The sequence below is a fragment of the Hemibagrus wyckioides genome, linkage group LG11 (genome assembly GCF_019097595.1).
Source record: "Hemibagrus wyckioides isolate EC202008001 linkage group LG11, SWU_Hwy_1.0, whole genome shotgun sequence".
NCBI lineage: Eukaryota > Metazoa > Chordata > Actinopteri > Siluriformes > Bagridae > Hemibagrus > Hemibagrus wyckioides.
The window spans coordinates 24,891,402-24,908,810 of NC_080720.1; the positions used below are offsets into that span (position 1 = coordinate 24,891,402).

The following is a 17,409-nucleotide window of genomic DNA, read 5'->3' on the forward strand; positions in this document are numbered from 1 at the left end:
GAAAAGGACAGTTGATTGTCCATGGTCACCCCAAGGTTGCGAGCAGTGGCTGAAGGGGATACCATAGAGTTATTCAGGGATATCACCAGATCCTGGCCTGGGAATAAATCACTTGGGATGACCAGCAGTTCAGTTTTGCTGGGATTGAGTTTCGTCATCCATGATGAAATGTCTGCCCGACTTACTGAGATCCGAGCAGAAGTTGTGCTATCTGAGAGAGGGAAGGAGAATGGGTTGAGTGTCATTGGCATAGCGGTGGAAAGAGAACCCACTTCAATACTTCACATTAGGGTTGATAACAGCCCGATGATACAGAGAGGAGGTGCAACATCTAACAGCCTGGTGCAGAGCCAACAACCTCTCCCTGAACGTCGACAAGACCAAAGAGATGGTTGTTGACTTCAGGAGAGCACAGTGTGACCATTCTCTGCTGTCCATCGATGGCTCCTCTGTGGAGATCGTCAAGAGCATCAAATTCCTTGGTGTCCATCTGGCGGAGAATTCACCTGGTCACTCAACACCAGCTCCATCACCAAGAAAGCCCAGCAGCGCCTCTACTTCCTGAGGAGGCTGAGTAAAGCCCATCTCCCTCCCCCCATCCTGTCTGTGTTCTGCAGAGGGACCATCGAGAGCGTCCTGAGCAGCTGCATCACTGCCTGGTTTGGGAACTGCACCGTCTCAGATCGCAAGACCCTTCAGCGGATAGTGAGGACAGCTGAGAAGATCATCGGAGTCTCTCTCCCCTCTATCACAGACATTTACACCGCACGCTGCATCCGCAAAGCCATCAGCATTGTGGCTGACCCCACACACCCCTCACACACACTCTTCACCCTCCTGCCATCTGGAAAGAGGTACTGGAGCATTCGGGCCCTCACAACCAGACTGTGTAACAGTTTCTTTCCTCAAGCCATTAGGCTCCTCAACACCTGGGACTGAACTGTTCTACACTCTCACACACACTCTCACTCAGGACTGAACTGTTCTACACTCTCACACACACTCTCACTCAGGACTGAACTGTTCTACACTCTCACACACACTCTCACTCAGGACTGAACTGTTCTACACTCTCTCACACACACACACACACTCACTCAGGACTGAACTGTATACTAACTCTCTGTCTCTCTCACACACAGATACACACACTCTCTCTTGACTGTGTGGACGCGCACACACACACACATAATTTATACTGTTCATTACTTACTGCACTACCTCTACCTGTCATCCGCTGCTATAGTTATATTTATGTTTATTCTATTTGCACTACCTCAACCGCTGCTGTGTATTTTTGCACAATATTTTTGCACAATACTTTTTTTTCTACATCATTTCACTTTATCTATTTTATTTCACTTACATTCCAGTACACATTCTTTTATTTCCTTTCAGCGCTAAGTGTCCTGTGTTCTTTTGTGTTGTCTTTATTGTATTTATTGTCTTTTTGCACTGTCTTGTCTATGCTCTGTTTGCACCTAGCTGCACACTGTGCACTTTACGTGGCTAAGACAAACTTCTGTCCTAGCTCTGTGGTGTTGTTTGTTGTTTTGTATTGTACTAGTAGTTGTATGTTTATGTAGCACCAGGTCCTGGAGAAACGTTGTTTCATTTCACTATGTACTGCGCCAGCTATATGTGGTTGAAATGACAATAAAAGCTTCTTGAATCTTGAATCTTGAATGATGAGCAGTCCCCTTAACGCTATTGGCCAGATGGCCAGCTTTCAGAAGACGCCCATTGTTTTCAAAACCATTTCACAATGCATAAAGTAAAGAACTCTGAATTCCTAAAATGAATTCCTGAATCCCAGTAGGTGGATTGGCTACACTGAATTGCCAGTTATACAGTAATCCCCCATTTATAATCACCCATTACTGAAAATCCGCAATACACGGACGCCCTTTCCCCAACTGCACGCATAGCCAGCAGCCAATCACAACCATGATTAAATGAATGGGGCATTCCGATTGGCCAGACTCGTTCCTCCAGCCGTATTGTATTTTGATTTTCAGTATTTCCACACCGCGCTTTCCGAAACAACATTATGTGTTTTTATTAACATTTTACTTCATTTTTATTTATTACATTATTTCAACATAAAAACAATTCACTGTAAGGTTTACGGATACCGCGATATACCGGGAAAACCTGCAAAAAAAATTAGTTATGTTCCAAATAAAAATCTGTGATGGTGTCATGAATTCATAGATGTACTGCTCTATACTGAAAGAGAAGATACTACCATCACTCCGTGCCCTTGGTCGCCGTGCACTTTTACAACCCGACAATGATCCTAAACACACATCTAAGGCCACTGTTGGATTTCTGAAGAAGAACAGGGTAAAAGTGATACAGTGGCCAAGTATGTCTCCTGATCTGAACCCAATCGAACACCTATGGGGAATTCTGAAGAGACAAGTTGAGCATCACTCTCCATCCAGCATCCAGTCTCTAAAAGAGGTTATTATTAAAGAATGGAAAAAGATAGATGTTGCAAAATGTCAATAACTTGTTCATTCCATCCCTAGAAGACTTGGTGCTGTCATTAAAAATCATGGTGGCCATAAAAAGTACTAGATGTACTCATTTTTGCATCACCCTAATTTGAGTAAAACTGAAAAATGTGTAATCTAAGTTATATTATTAACCTTACTTTCATGTTAAGTTGAACAGATGTTATATTCAAGTTAGTCTTGTCAACATTTGGGAAATTGTGTTCATTGAGATATTGTTTAAATGTTATTTTTTAAAGGGGGTGTACTCATTTACACTGAGCACTGTAAGTGCATGCACATATTAATACGAATATATTATATTGATTCATAACAATACATAATACTGTTGTTTGTACAAGAGCAATTAGAGTTTGAATCTTTGTTTACTTATGTATTGTGAAATATATTATTACCTCATAAGGTTAGGCAGTTTGAGACTGATTACCTGATTTTCCCACTGATTCCTGGATCATGCATTTGGTCCACTATATCCTCTCATGTACGTGACATTTTTTCAGAGAGTGAGGAAAATAAAATGAATGTTGTTTACAAACAAATGCACCTGACAGTTTATTTATTTGTTATTGTATTAATCCATGGTCATTATTCTAGCTACTATCTTACTAACATCTGCCGCACAGACAAATCATAAAATTCCACCCATGTTCAAGTACGCCATCTGATGGTGAAACAATAAAAGGTAGGAGTCGTCAGTTTTAGGATCTCAGTCCTGAAGCATGCTCACTTCAGTCTACAACAGGTACACTTTGCCATTGTTATATAATTCTATGTTGAAATTATTCAGTTGAGTAGTCTGAAACAGGTGAGGCAGGTGTGCCCTGTAAATTCTACTTATTTGCATTGCATCTGCCTCTAGTTACCATGTACAACTGTATTAAAAACAGAATCTATATTTGTCAGAGGTTCAGTTTTTAAAGGAGCATCTATAAGGAATGCATTTTCCCTTTTGTATCTTACTTCTTAAAACAAACAGTCACAAACCTAAATATCCTCCTACTGAGCTTGCAGTTTTTGGCAAACATGCACTCAGTTTGATTGGTAATCTTTGTGCGAAGGTGAAATTAATAATGAAATAAGCTTTACATAAACTGAACAGCACAGTGGGGTCATTTCTGTCCTTACCTTTTGTTGAACTTTTGGCTACAAGAGTTTGCAAAGGATACAATATTTTAACAAACAATAAACGCCTGTCTTGAGAAATGATTTAGTAGTATTTAGCATGTAGTATTTTATCAGATAAACTCGCAGGTTACAACACAATGCACTTTGCCGTTTCTAACTTTATTTTCATAAAATCATACAATGAACATAGAGAACAACATTTAAACTAGTTACAGAAAGCATATTTTCAATTGAAGGGCTCCACTGATGTTCTTGGTCATGGGTTGGTGAATCAAAAGCCTCAGTCCTGTCCAATGCACATTACTTATATTCAACAGCTTTGTAATTAAGACTAGCTGAATTTCGCACCAAACCAGAGAATAAGGTTTCCAAATGTAAAATTTCTGTAAATCCAACAAAAGGACCACATGTTTTTCCCCCCCAAGATTGCCATCAGCCAGACACTCACTGGGGCAAAATTAAATCATTTATTTAAAAAAACCCTGGGACAATTCGCATGAATATTATTAGAAATTTATTTTGATCTGTTGTCCAAACCTTGGCATGCTGTTGAATTTTGGCTGCCAATTAATTTGTTTAATAGGAGGAATATTTGGCCAGACGTCTATAAGTGAGGATCTTGAATGATTTCAAAATGACCTTAAACATTAAAAAGCTCACACTACCCCGAAAAATAGAAGTTTCACGCATACAGGTGGCATTCAACATTCAAGTACCAGTGTTTTTGTACGGTCTTTTGGTCAAGTTAACACGAAACAATCACTTTTAGGTTTATAAAAATAAATATTTCTCAAAACAGCTTAATAAATTACACAAACTAGCAGCAAAAAGTAGAATCTAGTAATCTGTGTGCAAGTAGCTAAATTCCCCCACTGCTGATTCCCTGGTCCCAAATGAATCCTGGTTAAATACTGAGAACCCTTCCATTTTGTAAACAAGCTGCATTTTTACAGTCTTTACACAGAATATTGGAAGCTTAAAGACACACACATTGAAGACTTTCATATAAAACTCTTGATGAGCATCAAAATAAATTTTTTGTAAAACTTGATGGGCCTAAACCTAAATAGCACCACTTGTCTCGAGTTACCATGATACTGGTCAAGTGCATCCACTTCAGTTAACCACATTCACCTAACAAACATCAAAAAGGCACAACATGCTTGAAGAAATCTATTGCACTTCAGGAAAAATAGTATCATGCCCCCTCCTGCACAACTCAAGTGCTTAAAGGGAGTGGAAATCACTGCCAGTTGAATGAGTGACTGTTGATCTTGTCTCCATACTATCCATATTATACCTTAATTAACTTGAGGGAGGGAAAGGTGACAATAGCCAGTACATTAGCCAAGAGACCAAGAAAACACCAGCTATTACAAAGGTGCATCAGCAAAAACTCCAAACGCCACTAGACTTTGCTACCTCCTGTGCAATTCCTCTTCCTGTGTACATTCCAGATTTCCCTCCACCAACCTTCCTCCCCCACATCTTTCAGAGGTCTTAGAGAGAAGTGGTCTCTCTAGACCAGAGGGCATTCTGAAATTCAGAGCCATTTGGGGAAAGAGTGGAAATGAAAATCTCCTTGATATCCTTTGTGACAAAAAGGAAAGCCTGCTTCAGAAATTTGTTGGATTATCTCCTTGACCAAAAAAAAAAACAAGAACACCTGCCATTTGAATTGCTGTAGGAGGGCTAGGCATTTTTGACCTGTCCACTCCAACACCAGTCCCAATATTGGAACCTGAAATTTTCACTAATGTGGTAATCCACTGGTTTGTCCATTTCAAAATGTATAAAACACAACTGCCACTCCACAAAAGTTCAAGTAAGGAACAGAATGAAGAAATTGCACACCTCCAAACAGCTAGCCTGTTACTGAACTAGCTGCCAAAAAAGTTGAGTCAAAAGTATACAAGTGTGGTGCATCCAAACACTGATGTGAATGGAGGTACAAACTGCTCACTTCAAGGTTAAGTATAATAAACTGGAATGGCCGGCTAAATCTTTTTTCAGATGACTACCATATCCCTTAGAGGTACCTCTCCAGGATAGAGTGAGCAAGATTAACATTTTCATTAAGATCTTCCAATGTAAGGAGGGGCAGGTACATTTTTTAAATGAGCCTGGTGACCCTGTGATAAATTTGATATTCAGACCAAGGTTTTGACTGCAGAGCCAAACCTTCCTGTAGTTTGCCAAGGTTTGATTATTCTTAATTTGTGCCTTCAAAAACCAAAAGTTTTTGACAACAAACTGAACAAAAAAAACAAAACAAAAAACAATTGTGGCCAATTGTCAGCCATCTGATGTTTAAAAAAGTAACAAGACAAAAAGTCCAAATTCAAAGGCACAGTACATTGATGCACAAATGATTCTCCTTTACTACAAAGGAAAGCAATATAATGTGGAGTTTATAATAAAAATAAAAGAGCCAAAACAAGTAACATTTCCACTTTACTTCCTTGTCTTTCTACAGACGAGCAAGTCTGGAGACAGTTTCCTCTTATGGCCAATGTCTCCCATCTCCTGTATTATTCCAGGATGTGGTCAGAGAATCACAGGTGTTAATGTACTGTAGAGTTCTTGAATGCTACACAGGGTTTATAGCCTGGCTTAATAACATGTGGTTTCCATTCAGTGAGTTTGGTGTGGAGGCCCACTGATCATGGGGAGTGGAAAGGTGCATGTGTGGCTAGGAAATTAGTTTCCCCACCAGTCCACCTGAGAGTAGTTTCCACCATAACCATCATTGTTGTAGAAGTTTCCAAATCCCCCTGTGGGCATAGAATCTCAGATTAGAGAAAGTAACATAGAAAATTAAAAACTACCAGTACATACCCACTTATATACACAAAATATTTCGTGACCTGGTAGACATTATTTAAAAAAAGAAAAGAAAGAAAAATTAAGCTCCTCCCCAATGAGCGAGTGCAACTAACCCTTAGCACCACCAAATCCACGGCTGCCGCCATGGCCACCAGCATTACGACTGCCTCGATTCCCAAAACCCCCACTAGTGGTGCTGCTGTTGGTTTGCCGGTAATCCCTGGCTCCAAACCCCCCAGAAAACCTAACAAAAGAAAATAAAAATGTTAGCAAAACATGACAATTGTAAATCTATACTTGGATTTACTATTATATAACCAGATGAGCTCCACTGCCCTGTGTCAATCCATTTATCAAACAGAAACCAGAAACAAATGTGTCACCTCTTTGAGCGGCCACGGTTGCTACCCTTGTGCTGGTGCTCATAAGCCAGGCTTTCCAGCCATGATGGCACTTCCTGTTTGGCCTCCACCAGGATGTCCAGGAGGTCTTTTGTAATGTTGCCATTCTTGTCATTAAAAAATGAGGTGGCAAGTCCTGGGGAAAACATGATTTTAGGACACAACAACAATCCTTACACAGGAAACAAAATCAGTGTATTGCAGAGTAACACAAGCTAAATAACATTACACCCAGAACATTCAGGCAAGTCATTACCAAGATTTCCCACACGACCCGTACGGCCTATGCGATGAACATACTCCTCAATGTCACTGGGCAGGTCAAAGTTGATTACATGTTTCACATTGCAGATGTCTAGACCACGTGCAGCTACCTGTGCGACAAATAAAATGGCTCAGAAATAGAAACAACAACAACAACAACAACATGCTTTCACATTAAGATGATAAATGCAATAAAGTGTGAATGCAATTGAGTAAAAAGAGAGCATACAGCAGTGGCAACCAGGATTGGGCATCTTCCAGAGCGGAACTGATGTAGTGCCTCCTCACGGTCTCTCTGTGAACGATCACCATGGATGCTGGTGCAGGCATAGCCTTCACGATACAGAAAGTCCTCAAGTGCATCAGCGCCCTTCTTGGTTTCCACGAACACAAGAGTCAAAGAGTCTTTTCCTATGAGGGGTGGCAGAAAAACTTTGAATCCATTTGTGATCTTAATCACAAGAGTCTGTGTGCAATGGTAATTGGACACTTTGGCACAATTAAGCAGCCTTAAACATATACCTTAATGATGTATGATGAGGGGAAAACACATTGGTAAGGGGAGTTACTCTGTGACCAATATTTGATCAATCAACACAAACAAAAAGGAAATGGATGAAGTATCACATGCAAATTGGAAAATTATATAAAATAAATACATAACACACTGCCTGACCAGGAAAGGGGGGGGCATCTAACTAAGCAAATTGGTACGAGCCTTCCATTAGATAGTTACTGCATTGATTAATATGTTCAAACTGGCAACAGTTCATTTAACCCCAACTGATTCAATGAGTAGCTTTTCTGTTCTTAAACAAACAGGTTGGAGGATATTAGCTGTGGTCACCATTTCAGAAGAGCCAAATTACTGGCTTGCATTAAAAAAAAAAAATTAAGCAGATTGCTGTCCAACACCTTATGGACAGATGGTGATGAAATCTTATAGGAAGAAATGTGGTTGAGAAAAAATCTTGAAGGATTTTAAATAAATAAAAACAGAAGTTTAACAGTGAAAGTAAGTATTTCCACACACACAATGTGAAGAGAACATAAGGGATTGGCACTAAACAGCTGTGTAGCCTTAAGAAAACCGCTCATCAGTGAGGCTAATTGTGGGGGGTGAAGGTGGGTCTTCAATTTTCTTCAGAGCATAAAGAATGGAAAAAGGTTGTGTGGTCTGAGTCCAGATCTACCCTGTTTTATAATGATAGCTCATCAGGGTAAGAAGAGAGGCAGATCCATCATGCCTAGTGCCTACCACACAAACCTGTAAGGGCAATATTATGATCTTAGCTGGCTTCAGTTGCTCAGGTCTAGGTTCAGGAACATTATTTCCTTGATGGCACAGGCATATTCCAAGATGACAATGCCAAAATTCAAACTCAAATTACAAAAGAATGGTTTAGGATGCATGATACATCATTTTCAATCATGGATTGGCCACCACAGAGTCCAGACCTTGAGGATCTTTAAGATGTAAAGTTCTCAGCACATCACCAATATAACACACATCAATACAAGATATTGGCACAAAATTAATGCAACTCCTGACAGAAATGTTGTGACATTGCATGAGCTTATCAAAAATTATGCCACAGCGAATGCGTGCCATAATCTAAACAAAAGCCAGGCAGTGTATATAGTAACAAAAAAAATTTTTTTTTAAAATCATGCACAATGTTGGGGGGAGGGGAAAAAAAAAAAAAAAGAAAACCCACACACACACCACACAAAAAACACATTTGGGCAATTTATCAAAACAAATTTGTAATGATACTTGCAGTGACACTGGGGACAAGGATGGGGTAGGTAAATAACACTCAACTTACCAGGTTTGTCACTGTTTTCCCCATTACTGTCCTGAACCTCGCCTGGTATGACTTTGGATAAAACCAGATCTCACGATAAGCTTTATGCATTCCTATAACCCTGAACAGTTTTTTTGATTTATACTATAGATGATTACATGCTTGGGAAAATGGACAAAGAAATAACACTCCTAGATTAATCAATTTCAACTATTTAAAAATTTTTGTACACATCATGACAAAAGATGTTGATGTATGGAGCTGTTCTGATCTCAATGACGTGTTGACTTAATTCTGTAAAGAGACAATTATGTAATTAGAAATATTTCAATCACCTGTGGCATTCAGAAGGTCAAGCAAGAAAGATCTTTTATCACTCTCCTCAACCCAAACCACTTTCTGGGTAATGTTCTCAGAGGTGGAGCCCACCCGGCCCACAGCCAAGAATATGTAATCTTCCAGAAAGTCACGTGCCAATATCTATAAAAATTTTTTTAAATAAATAACAGGTTTGGTCAATACCAAAAAGGGCTAATTTACTTTAACTCACTGAAATCCACTTTAATGTATTATCAATGTTTAATGAATAAAAGTTCAAGCAGCAAATAAGCAAAAGGCAAATCTTAACCAAACAGGACAATGAGGGATTACAATTAGGATTGTAATTTTCCCCTACAGAATAAATCTATTTACAATGTTAACTCCATGAGCAATTTTTGTACCTGGATCTCCTTAGGGAAGGTTGCACTAAACATCATAGTTTGGCGCAAACCTTTAGGAGGCATAGTGTCCTGCTCCACAATACGTCGGATCTGTGGTTCAAAACCCATATCCAGCATCCTGTCAGCTTCATCCAGGACCAAGTAGCTGTAACATGAAGAAAGTCTCAGCAAGTAGTAAGCAATGAGTGAAACTGACTCTTGCCTCAAGATAGTGGCCAATATTTCAGTCCAAGGGAAAGGTTTACTCCAGAGCATGTATTTACAAAGCAAGTTTTGTTGCTCTACACCAGACGGCATTTATCTAACTCATGTGACACTGAGACCTACTCACTTGCAGTAATCCAAACCAATCTTGCCCCGCTCCATCATGTCAACCAGACGACCAGGTGTGGCAACTAGCAGATGGCAACCCCGCTCCAAGTCACGAATCTGTTGGCCAATGTCAGCTCCTCCATATACTACACACGGGCGTACCCGAGAACGATATGCAAACTACAAAGAATGTAAAGTCAAGGGGAAAATAATGGAATTGAGATTTAGGATTACCAGGTACAAAATTATGTTCACTGATCTGAACTTTCATATTTACCTTCCTAGCCTCATCATAGATCTGGAGAGCCAGTTCTCTAGTTGGAGCCAAAACCAGAGAAAGAGGATACTGCTTACGGCGGCCATATCTGCCATTTTCCTACAACAGCGAATAAATCAGCTTGGGCATATACCAATGAACAATAAATCATCATACAGAAATGGCCGAATGCAAATCACAGGCGCACACACAAACTTACCTGGACATTGTTCTTTGCAGCCTGTAAGGCCTCTCCTGGTCCATCTGTGTATATCTGACTCAGCACTGGCAGTAAGAATGCTGCAGTCTTACCAGAGCCTAAGAGGGGGGAACACAAAGTTAACATGGAGTCTACAACCCACACACACCAACCATTGCTCAGGTCATGTTAAACTGGTGTCTAACCTGTCTGTGCACATGCCATCAGGTCTCTTTTCGATTTGATAATTGGAATGGCGTATTTCTGTACTGGAGTGGGGCGTGAGTAGCGACTCAGGGTGATGTTTCCCATAATAATCTCACCCATATCCACATCATGGAACTGCATAAGAAAATTCACATTTCAGATTAAGAACTTAACACGATCCACTAAAGGCAGAGTTAATCTTAAAGAGGGTTAAGGCAAGGGAGATTCTGCTGGATTAAGATACTCACACTCTCAATGTGCTGAGGGCAGTTGTGTCCAGTGGCTTCAACAGGAATGTCATCATATTTTTCAAAGTTGATCCCAGTGTTGCTTCCAGAAAACAGCTCACTATGAAGACCAAAATACAGTCAGTCATATACATGAAACACTTGACACTGTACAGTTCATGAAGTACCTGTGTTTAAATGTTCTGTGTCAGTGAGCATTTTAAGAACTACTGTACAACTGCACATACAAACAGGTATCTAATCAGCCAATCATTTGGCAGGGAATGTGAAAATAACCCAGTGGCCATACCAACTGACCTTCAGATCACAAGTTCTCTGCTGAGATGAGAGACCAACCAGAAAGATGAATGGAGCTAAATGCCAAGACATCATTGAATACCTGACCTCACAATTAGATGATGGTTTACCTTTCATCATGACCGCATCCAGCAATGCAGCAAATGCAAGACCATTTGACTCAAGGATCAGTTATTAGGGAATACTAAGGGGTATACTTGGTATGCATCATTACATCAGCGTGAATGACAGAACCAAAGGTTTTCCAGTAAACTATTATCCACCAGCTTGCCTTTATCCCATAGTGCCTCCTGGTGCCATCACTTGGAAAGCAATATACACACCTGGCCATCCACATGATGTAAAAAAAAAAAAAAAACATGATTCATTACACCAGGCTACCTTCAACTGCTCCATGATCCATTTCTGAAGCTCACATACCAATCAAAGTTGCTTTTCATGGTGGACAAGGGTCAGCAAAGGCATTCTGTTCTGCAGCTACACATCCCCATACACAGCAAGAAGCAATAGACTGTTCAGACACCCATCTATTACTGCCAACATTACCTTTTTTCAGCAATTTCTGCTACAGTACCTCTTCTATGGGATCGAACCAGATTGACTTGCCTTCACTTCCCCTGTGCACCAGTGAACGTTGGGCACTCAGGACCAACTGCATACTGGAAACACCCACCAAGACCTGCCATTTTTGAGATGCACTGACCCAATTGTCTAGCCATCACAATTTGACCTGTGTCAAAGTAGCATTTGGCCATACACATTTTTCCTGCTTTTATCGTCAACTTCAAGAACTGACTTTTTGGCCAATTGTTTTGTGTGCTTGTGTATAAGTTCAGTGACTCACTGTTCCAGCCTTTCATTGGGAGTGAGGGGTTTGGACCAGTCCTCATCATCTCTGGAATCATCTACCCACCGACTGTTTCCACCACCGCAGAAACCTCCACGCTCATACCTACATAATACAGTCAAAAGTTTAGACACCTCTCACCCCTGTAAAAAGCAATCAATAACAGCATAAAAGACTCTAATGTTCAGATGCTCCCAGAAAATACTTTACCTTCCCCTGGAAGCTCCACGATCATTGTAGAAGGAAGACTTGTTCCTGTCAGAACGTCCACCAAAGCTATTATAGGCATTATCTTTTGGGGCATTCCATCCACTTCCATCTTTATCACAGCCAAACCCTATCACCAAAAACATTCACTTAAGTACATTAAAGACAACCTGAAAAAAAAGTCCATAGTCTAAATGTAGCCAATTACTCCTGTATTTCCCTGCTTCAACACTGAAATTCATTAGCTTTATATTCACCTGCATTTTGCACTGGTTGGATGACATAGGAACCATTACCCCTGCCTCTGTAACCACCTCCTCTGCCTCCACGATCATTACGCATGGGCCCACGGTTACCAAAAGTGTTGCTCCCGTTCATGTAGTTGTCACGGCCATCGTGGTAACCATTGACAAATCCATTGCGTCCAACATCCCATCCACCTGGAGACTCTTAATATAAGAATAATTCACAACGCATTATTCATACAAAATAATCAAGGGGAAAAAACTATACACGATAGTCACATATACAAGATACTTTCTGCTCTAAAATAAAATAATGTGACCATTTAATATTCTGAGATGAGAACTCACCAAATAAGCAAATAGGATGCTGACCGTTTTGAGTAAGAGTTTTTGCATCTTCCTTATTTGGTTAATGCAGTTCTCCTATTATAATATTACACAGCCAAAAGCTGCACACTTAAATGGTTTGCAGTCCTTATGATTTTTTTTTTTTTTATAAATGGGTGTCTTCTGACAGGAAATGACAAGTGGGCAAATACTGCAAGACACTGTGTTAGAGGTATTAATGAAAAATGTTTTTTTTTGTTTTACAAAATGTTACAGTCCAAAATTATTCATATACCAGATCTTAACACAATTCTCGGGAAATGCAATCTTCTGCACCATTCTAAATGCTCCTGTTAATTTGTGTTCTAAAGCATTCTAATTTACTATAAATTCTACACTAATTCACTATAAATTCTATTCTATAAATGAAATATTATAATCTGCTGATAAACTGGTTTGTTAGTCAGTTTCTGGTCAACTGCAAGTCATTGATTAAACCAAAGAGCTTAGTGGTTGCACATCACATTGTGGATGCTTACAAGAAAGGGAAAGGCCACAAAGGTTTTCCCAAATGTTTAAGTACCAGTGATTGCTGTGCAAAGCATTATCAAAAAGTTCAAGGAGTTTCACACTAAAAAAAATCTAAAAGGATTGTTTATACACAAGAATGAGACTTAATTAGAGAAAAAAGGAGAAGCATTCAACCCCAAAAACACCATCCCTGTGGTCAAGCATGGTGGTTGGAACATAATACTTTGGGAGTGTTTTTCAACCAATGGGCCACGCAATCTTGTAAAAGCTAGTGTCATGAAAAAGACAACTACATTAAGATTCTAGAGCAAAATATCATCCTGCAGGGAAAAAATTGGCCTTGGGGATGCAGTGAACCTTCCAACAAAATAACAATAAGTGGTTAGCAGACAACAATATCAATGTTCAAGAGTGGCCAAACCTGATTCCAAAATCCAGAATTTGTGAAGAGAACTGAAAGGAGAACTAAAAGTGTTGGCAAGAAAACCTAACCTCAAGGACCTGGAAATTTATGCAAAAGAGGAGTGGTCCAACATCCAAGGGGAAATGTGCAAATAAAAAAAAAAACCATTTGACAACTTTGATGAAAGATAAAGGCATTAGCATTGATTATTGATAAAGAGTATTAAGAACTCTGGACATGCCAGAGTTATTGGCAAAACAGCAAAAAAAGCCAATATCTAACAACTTTGTCATTTCCAGCCAGAAGATGCCCGTGTCAATTAAAAATTTACTTTACCTCAATATTTGACCTGGGTATACATAATTTTGGCCTGAACTATACATACATAGTGTATATATACATATACACCAACCAGGCATAACATTATGACCACCTGCATAATATTGTGTTGGTCCCCTTTTTGCTGGCAAAACAGCCCTGAGCCAGCATTCACTGTGTATTCTGACACCTTTCTATCAGAACCAGCATTAACGGTTTCAGCAATTTGAGCAACAGTAGCTTGTCTGTTGGATGGGATCACATGGGCCAGCCTTCGCTCCTCAAGTGAATCAATGAGCCTTGGCCACCCATGAGTCTATCGGCAGGTCACCACTTGTCCCTCCATGGAACACGTTTGATAGATACTGACCACTGCATACCAGGAACACCCCGCAAAAGCTACAGTTATGGAGATGCTCTGATCCAGTCATCTAGCCATCACAGTTTGGCCCTTGTCAAACTTGCGATAGCTGTAGCAGACCACATTACTTAAGTACCAGGACCGCTTTCTCCACAGTCACAGGTCACAACTCCTGACATACAAGGCACCACCTCTTATGCTCCATAAAGGGGTGAGAAACAGTAAAGAGGAATATCACTTACCATTCTTGGAGGCCTCCTTGTTCCTTAAATGAGGTGGAATGTACCGCCCTGGTGACAGACAACTTTGTTAGAATGGAGAAAATAAAGAAATCTGCTGAAAAAGCTTATTGTTGACTCTACTGTCTAATGCACATTCCTAACTCTTGTCATGTAGAACACTCTGCACAATTTGGTGGTTTTCTCTGTTCCCAGAACACCTGACTTGAATAACAGCTTTCCCTGAATCAAAGTAGGTGTGACTGCAAAGGAAAGCACCAAAATGTGCAGGACAAGGAGCTGTGATCAAGCTCCAAGCGTGTTTTGAGCAAATACATTGGCTGACCAGTTGTCCTCAAACATAAAATTCCTGGTTATTTAAGTATCACAAACTAACCAGTCAGAAATGAATACTCACTGCCAGTGCCTCCTCCATGGCCATCAGATTTCAAGTCTAGGGCAGCAATCTGAAAATGGAAATTTGTTTGTGCAATCAGACACATGAAGAAATTAAACAGTAGTAATGACAGACACTGGCAAAGAATTGGCTACCTCACCCAGCTTGTAAGTTTAGCAATTTTTTCACTACAACAGCATCCAATAGCCATAAAACTTCTAAAGCACTAGGGCAGGGAATCCCAAACTATGTGCATGTTTGGGGTCACCTGATTTACAAATTGGGTCAAGATTCAATGCTTCATTGAACTAATCTCAATTTGAGATGCAGCACACCATGACAGCAGCAACATTATAAGTAAGCTTGCATTTTACAGTTCAACTTTAAAACCTGACAGTGAGGGGTTTGCATCAGACATACCATATAATGATCACATTCATGTCCTCATGTGTATATAAAATACGCAGGCTGGTGTGTGAACAATGGCACTCGCATGGTCCCAGCTTCTGCACATGCATGCAAAGTGATCTGCCAAATATAACCTAGGCTATTCTTCTGCAAATTGAGCCATATCAAAGCACCCTGGACATGGATTTTCCTAGCACACCACAACATCTCTCAAATGAAGGGTAAGGAGTACACTTTTTTTAACCACTACATTAACATTTTTTTTTTTTAAATACAAAAGTTAAAGCAGTCCTGCATTATAAATCTGAAAGACTTCGAGTCCCCAAAAATTCACAACGTCCATTTGGCATCATTTGCCAAAAATGTTTGGGCACCATCACGAGATTTTTTTTAGCAAGTTAGTTCACATTAAAAAGCTCACTCGGTTGGTGACTGTATCCCAGATTCTTTAAAGGCAATTAACTGATACAACCTAAATGTTTGGTTTGTTGACTTAGTTGTGTTAAATTAAAAAAAAAATCAATAAATAAAATACATAAATACCCTTGAGCAACCCTGTGGATCTTATACTGCAGTGCAGGCGATTTCTCAATTCTAAATGGTCAGAAGACATTGAATGCAGTGGCTATAATATCATGACCATGACAATATCGACGATTGTAACTGTAACCCCAGGTCATAGATTAATGTGCTTTTTTACTTTATGGTTTCCGAAGGAACTTGTATGGCAAAAGCTTCATACAGCTGAAGACTAATGACAAAAGGATTAAAAATGTGCTTCATTAAGAGAAACGTATCCAAGTTTACATGGGGTGAAGTTATTTAACATTTCTTGTCTCTTCTTTTAGCACTTTGCCCCAGTTAGTAAGTTTTACAATTTCATATAAAATATATAGGTTACAATGTTACAGGTATTTGTAACAAAATAATTACATAGAACGCATGAAGTATAAGCACGTGTAATTATCTAACAAACACTAATTCTGGCTTTACTTTAAACGTCAGTGAGCTGTTAAAGAGCAGCGTGCCACGTTAACCTGAAGCTAGCTGTGCTAGCGAAAAGCTGTGTGACGCCGCTGCTTCAGTGTTAATCTGTAGCAATCAACTGAAAAATAAACGACGACAGAAGATCACCATGTTCGCGTTTAGCTTTCACAATTAGTTTAAAAAATATGCAGCAAGAGTAACCAGTAACTGTTGGCAAAATAAGCGACGCACTGAAGTATGCCGTTTCGCCGCCATCACCACCATTACCCAAATCTACACAGCCTCCATTTTAGCCAGCAAATTACGACATGCAGTTATGGCCCGGGTTAGCACCGGCTAACAGACAAAAGTAACATTTACTTCACCTCCAACTCCCCCAAAGATCCCACGTTAAATATAAAAAAATACAAGTTAAACTATTCGGACTTACCTGCTGGTCTAGACCGTGTGCATTTTCAACGGCCACATGACTCATAACTAAAGGGTGTTGAGGATGTGTTTCTCTGAGAAAGGGTTTCTTTGTTTGCCGGTATGGTATCTTCTGCCCTCCTTGTGTGATTTTATCGACACGTTTCCTATCAACTTTCGAAGAGAATTATAAACTTGCTCAAAAATATCTTTATCACTTATAAGACAACAAACACTAGACTTTCATTACTGTTTTAATATATAAAACTATGGTTACCTCGTCTCAACCGGGTCTAAGCTCGACCTAGCTTGTGTCCGTAATGGAATAAGACCGGAGGCGAAAGCTCGTAATTTTATTGGCCAGAGTAGAATGGCGTCATTGCGTTAGAATCTCGCGACATCATGCATCGAAAGCATACTTGACGCTTTCGCTGTTTTGTTGAAGGGCAGAAACTCTCGATTGAAAAACAATTCTTCTTTCTCTCAAAATGTCTTAGTGCATGACGAGGCTTTTTTTCCCCCAGAGTAAGCACGCTTCATTTTATTAAAGGTGTTTACCTTGATTCCA

At 39.8% G+C, this 17,409-nt stretch overlaps 1 protein-coding gene across 3 annotated transcripts; it reads right to left on the reverse strand.

The window, feature by feature from the left end:
- Positions 1–3,782: 3,782 nt before the first annotated feature.
- Positions 3,783–17,251, reverse strand: ddx3xb (DEAD-box helicase 3 X-linked b). 3 transcript variants are annotated; one of them, XM_058404214.1, is made up of 20 exons: positions 17,119–17,251; positions 16,864–17,015; positions 15,060–15,108; positions 14,666–14,713; positions 12,496–12,687; positions 12,242–12,368; positions 12,029–12,136; positions 10,888–10,987; positions 10,639–10,774; positions 10,454–10,551; positions 10,255–10,353; positions 9,997–10,157; positions 9,666–9,810; positions 9,279–9,423; positions 8,965–9,015; positions 7,365–7,546; positions 7,128–7,245; positions 6,854–7,007; positions 6,584–6,714; positions 3,783–6,418 (listed from the first exon to the last, which is right to left on the reverse strand). In XM_058404214.1, the coding sequence occupies exons 2-20, from the start codon at positions 16,906–16,908 to the stop codon at positions 6,345–6,347; spliced, it is 2,163 nt and encodes a 720-aa protein (XP_058260197.1). In that variant the 5' UTR covers positions 16,909–17,015; positions 17,119–17,251; the 3' UTR covers positions 3,783–6,344. The 3 variants fall into 3 exon arrangements, with proteins under 3 accessions (XP_058260197.1, XP_058260196.1, XP_058260198.1); XM_058404213.1 differs by having other exon boundaries at positions 16,864–17,177; XM_058404215.1 differs by lacking the exon at positions 8,965–9,015 and having other exon boundaries at positions 16,864–17,177.
- Positions 17,252–17,409: the final 158 nt, after the last annotated feature.

What these genes read in the sequence shown, in the direction of transcription:
- ddx3xb (XM_058404214.1), bottom strand. Translation starts at nt 16,908, where the DNA reads ATGAGTCATGTGGCCGTTGAAAATGCACACGGTCTAGACCAGCAG. An exon ending in GCCCTCAGCACATTGAGAGT is followed by an intron (nt 10,775 to 10,887) that starts GTGAGTATCTTA and finishes TTTCTTATGCAG; the next exon opens with TTCCATGATGTGGATATGGG. An exon ending in GATGGCATGTGCACAGACAG is followed by an intron (nt 10,552 to 10,638) that starts GTTAGACACCAG and finishes CCCCCCTCTTAG; the next exon opens with GCTCTGGTAAGACTGCAGCA.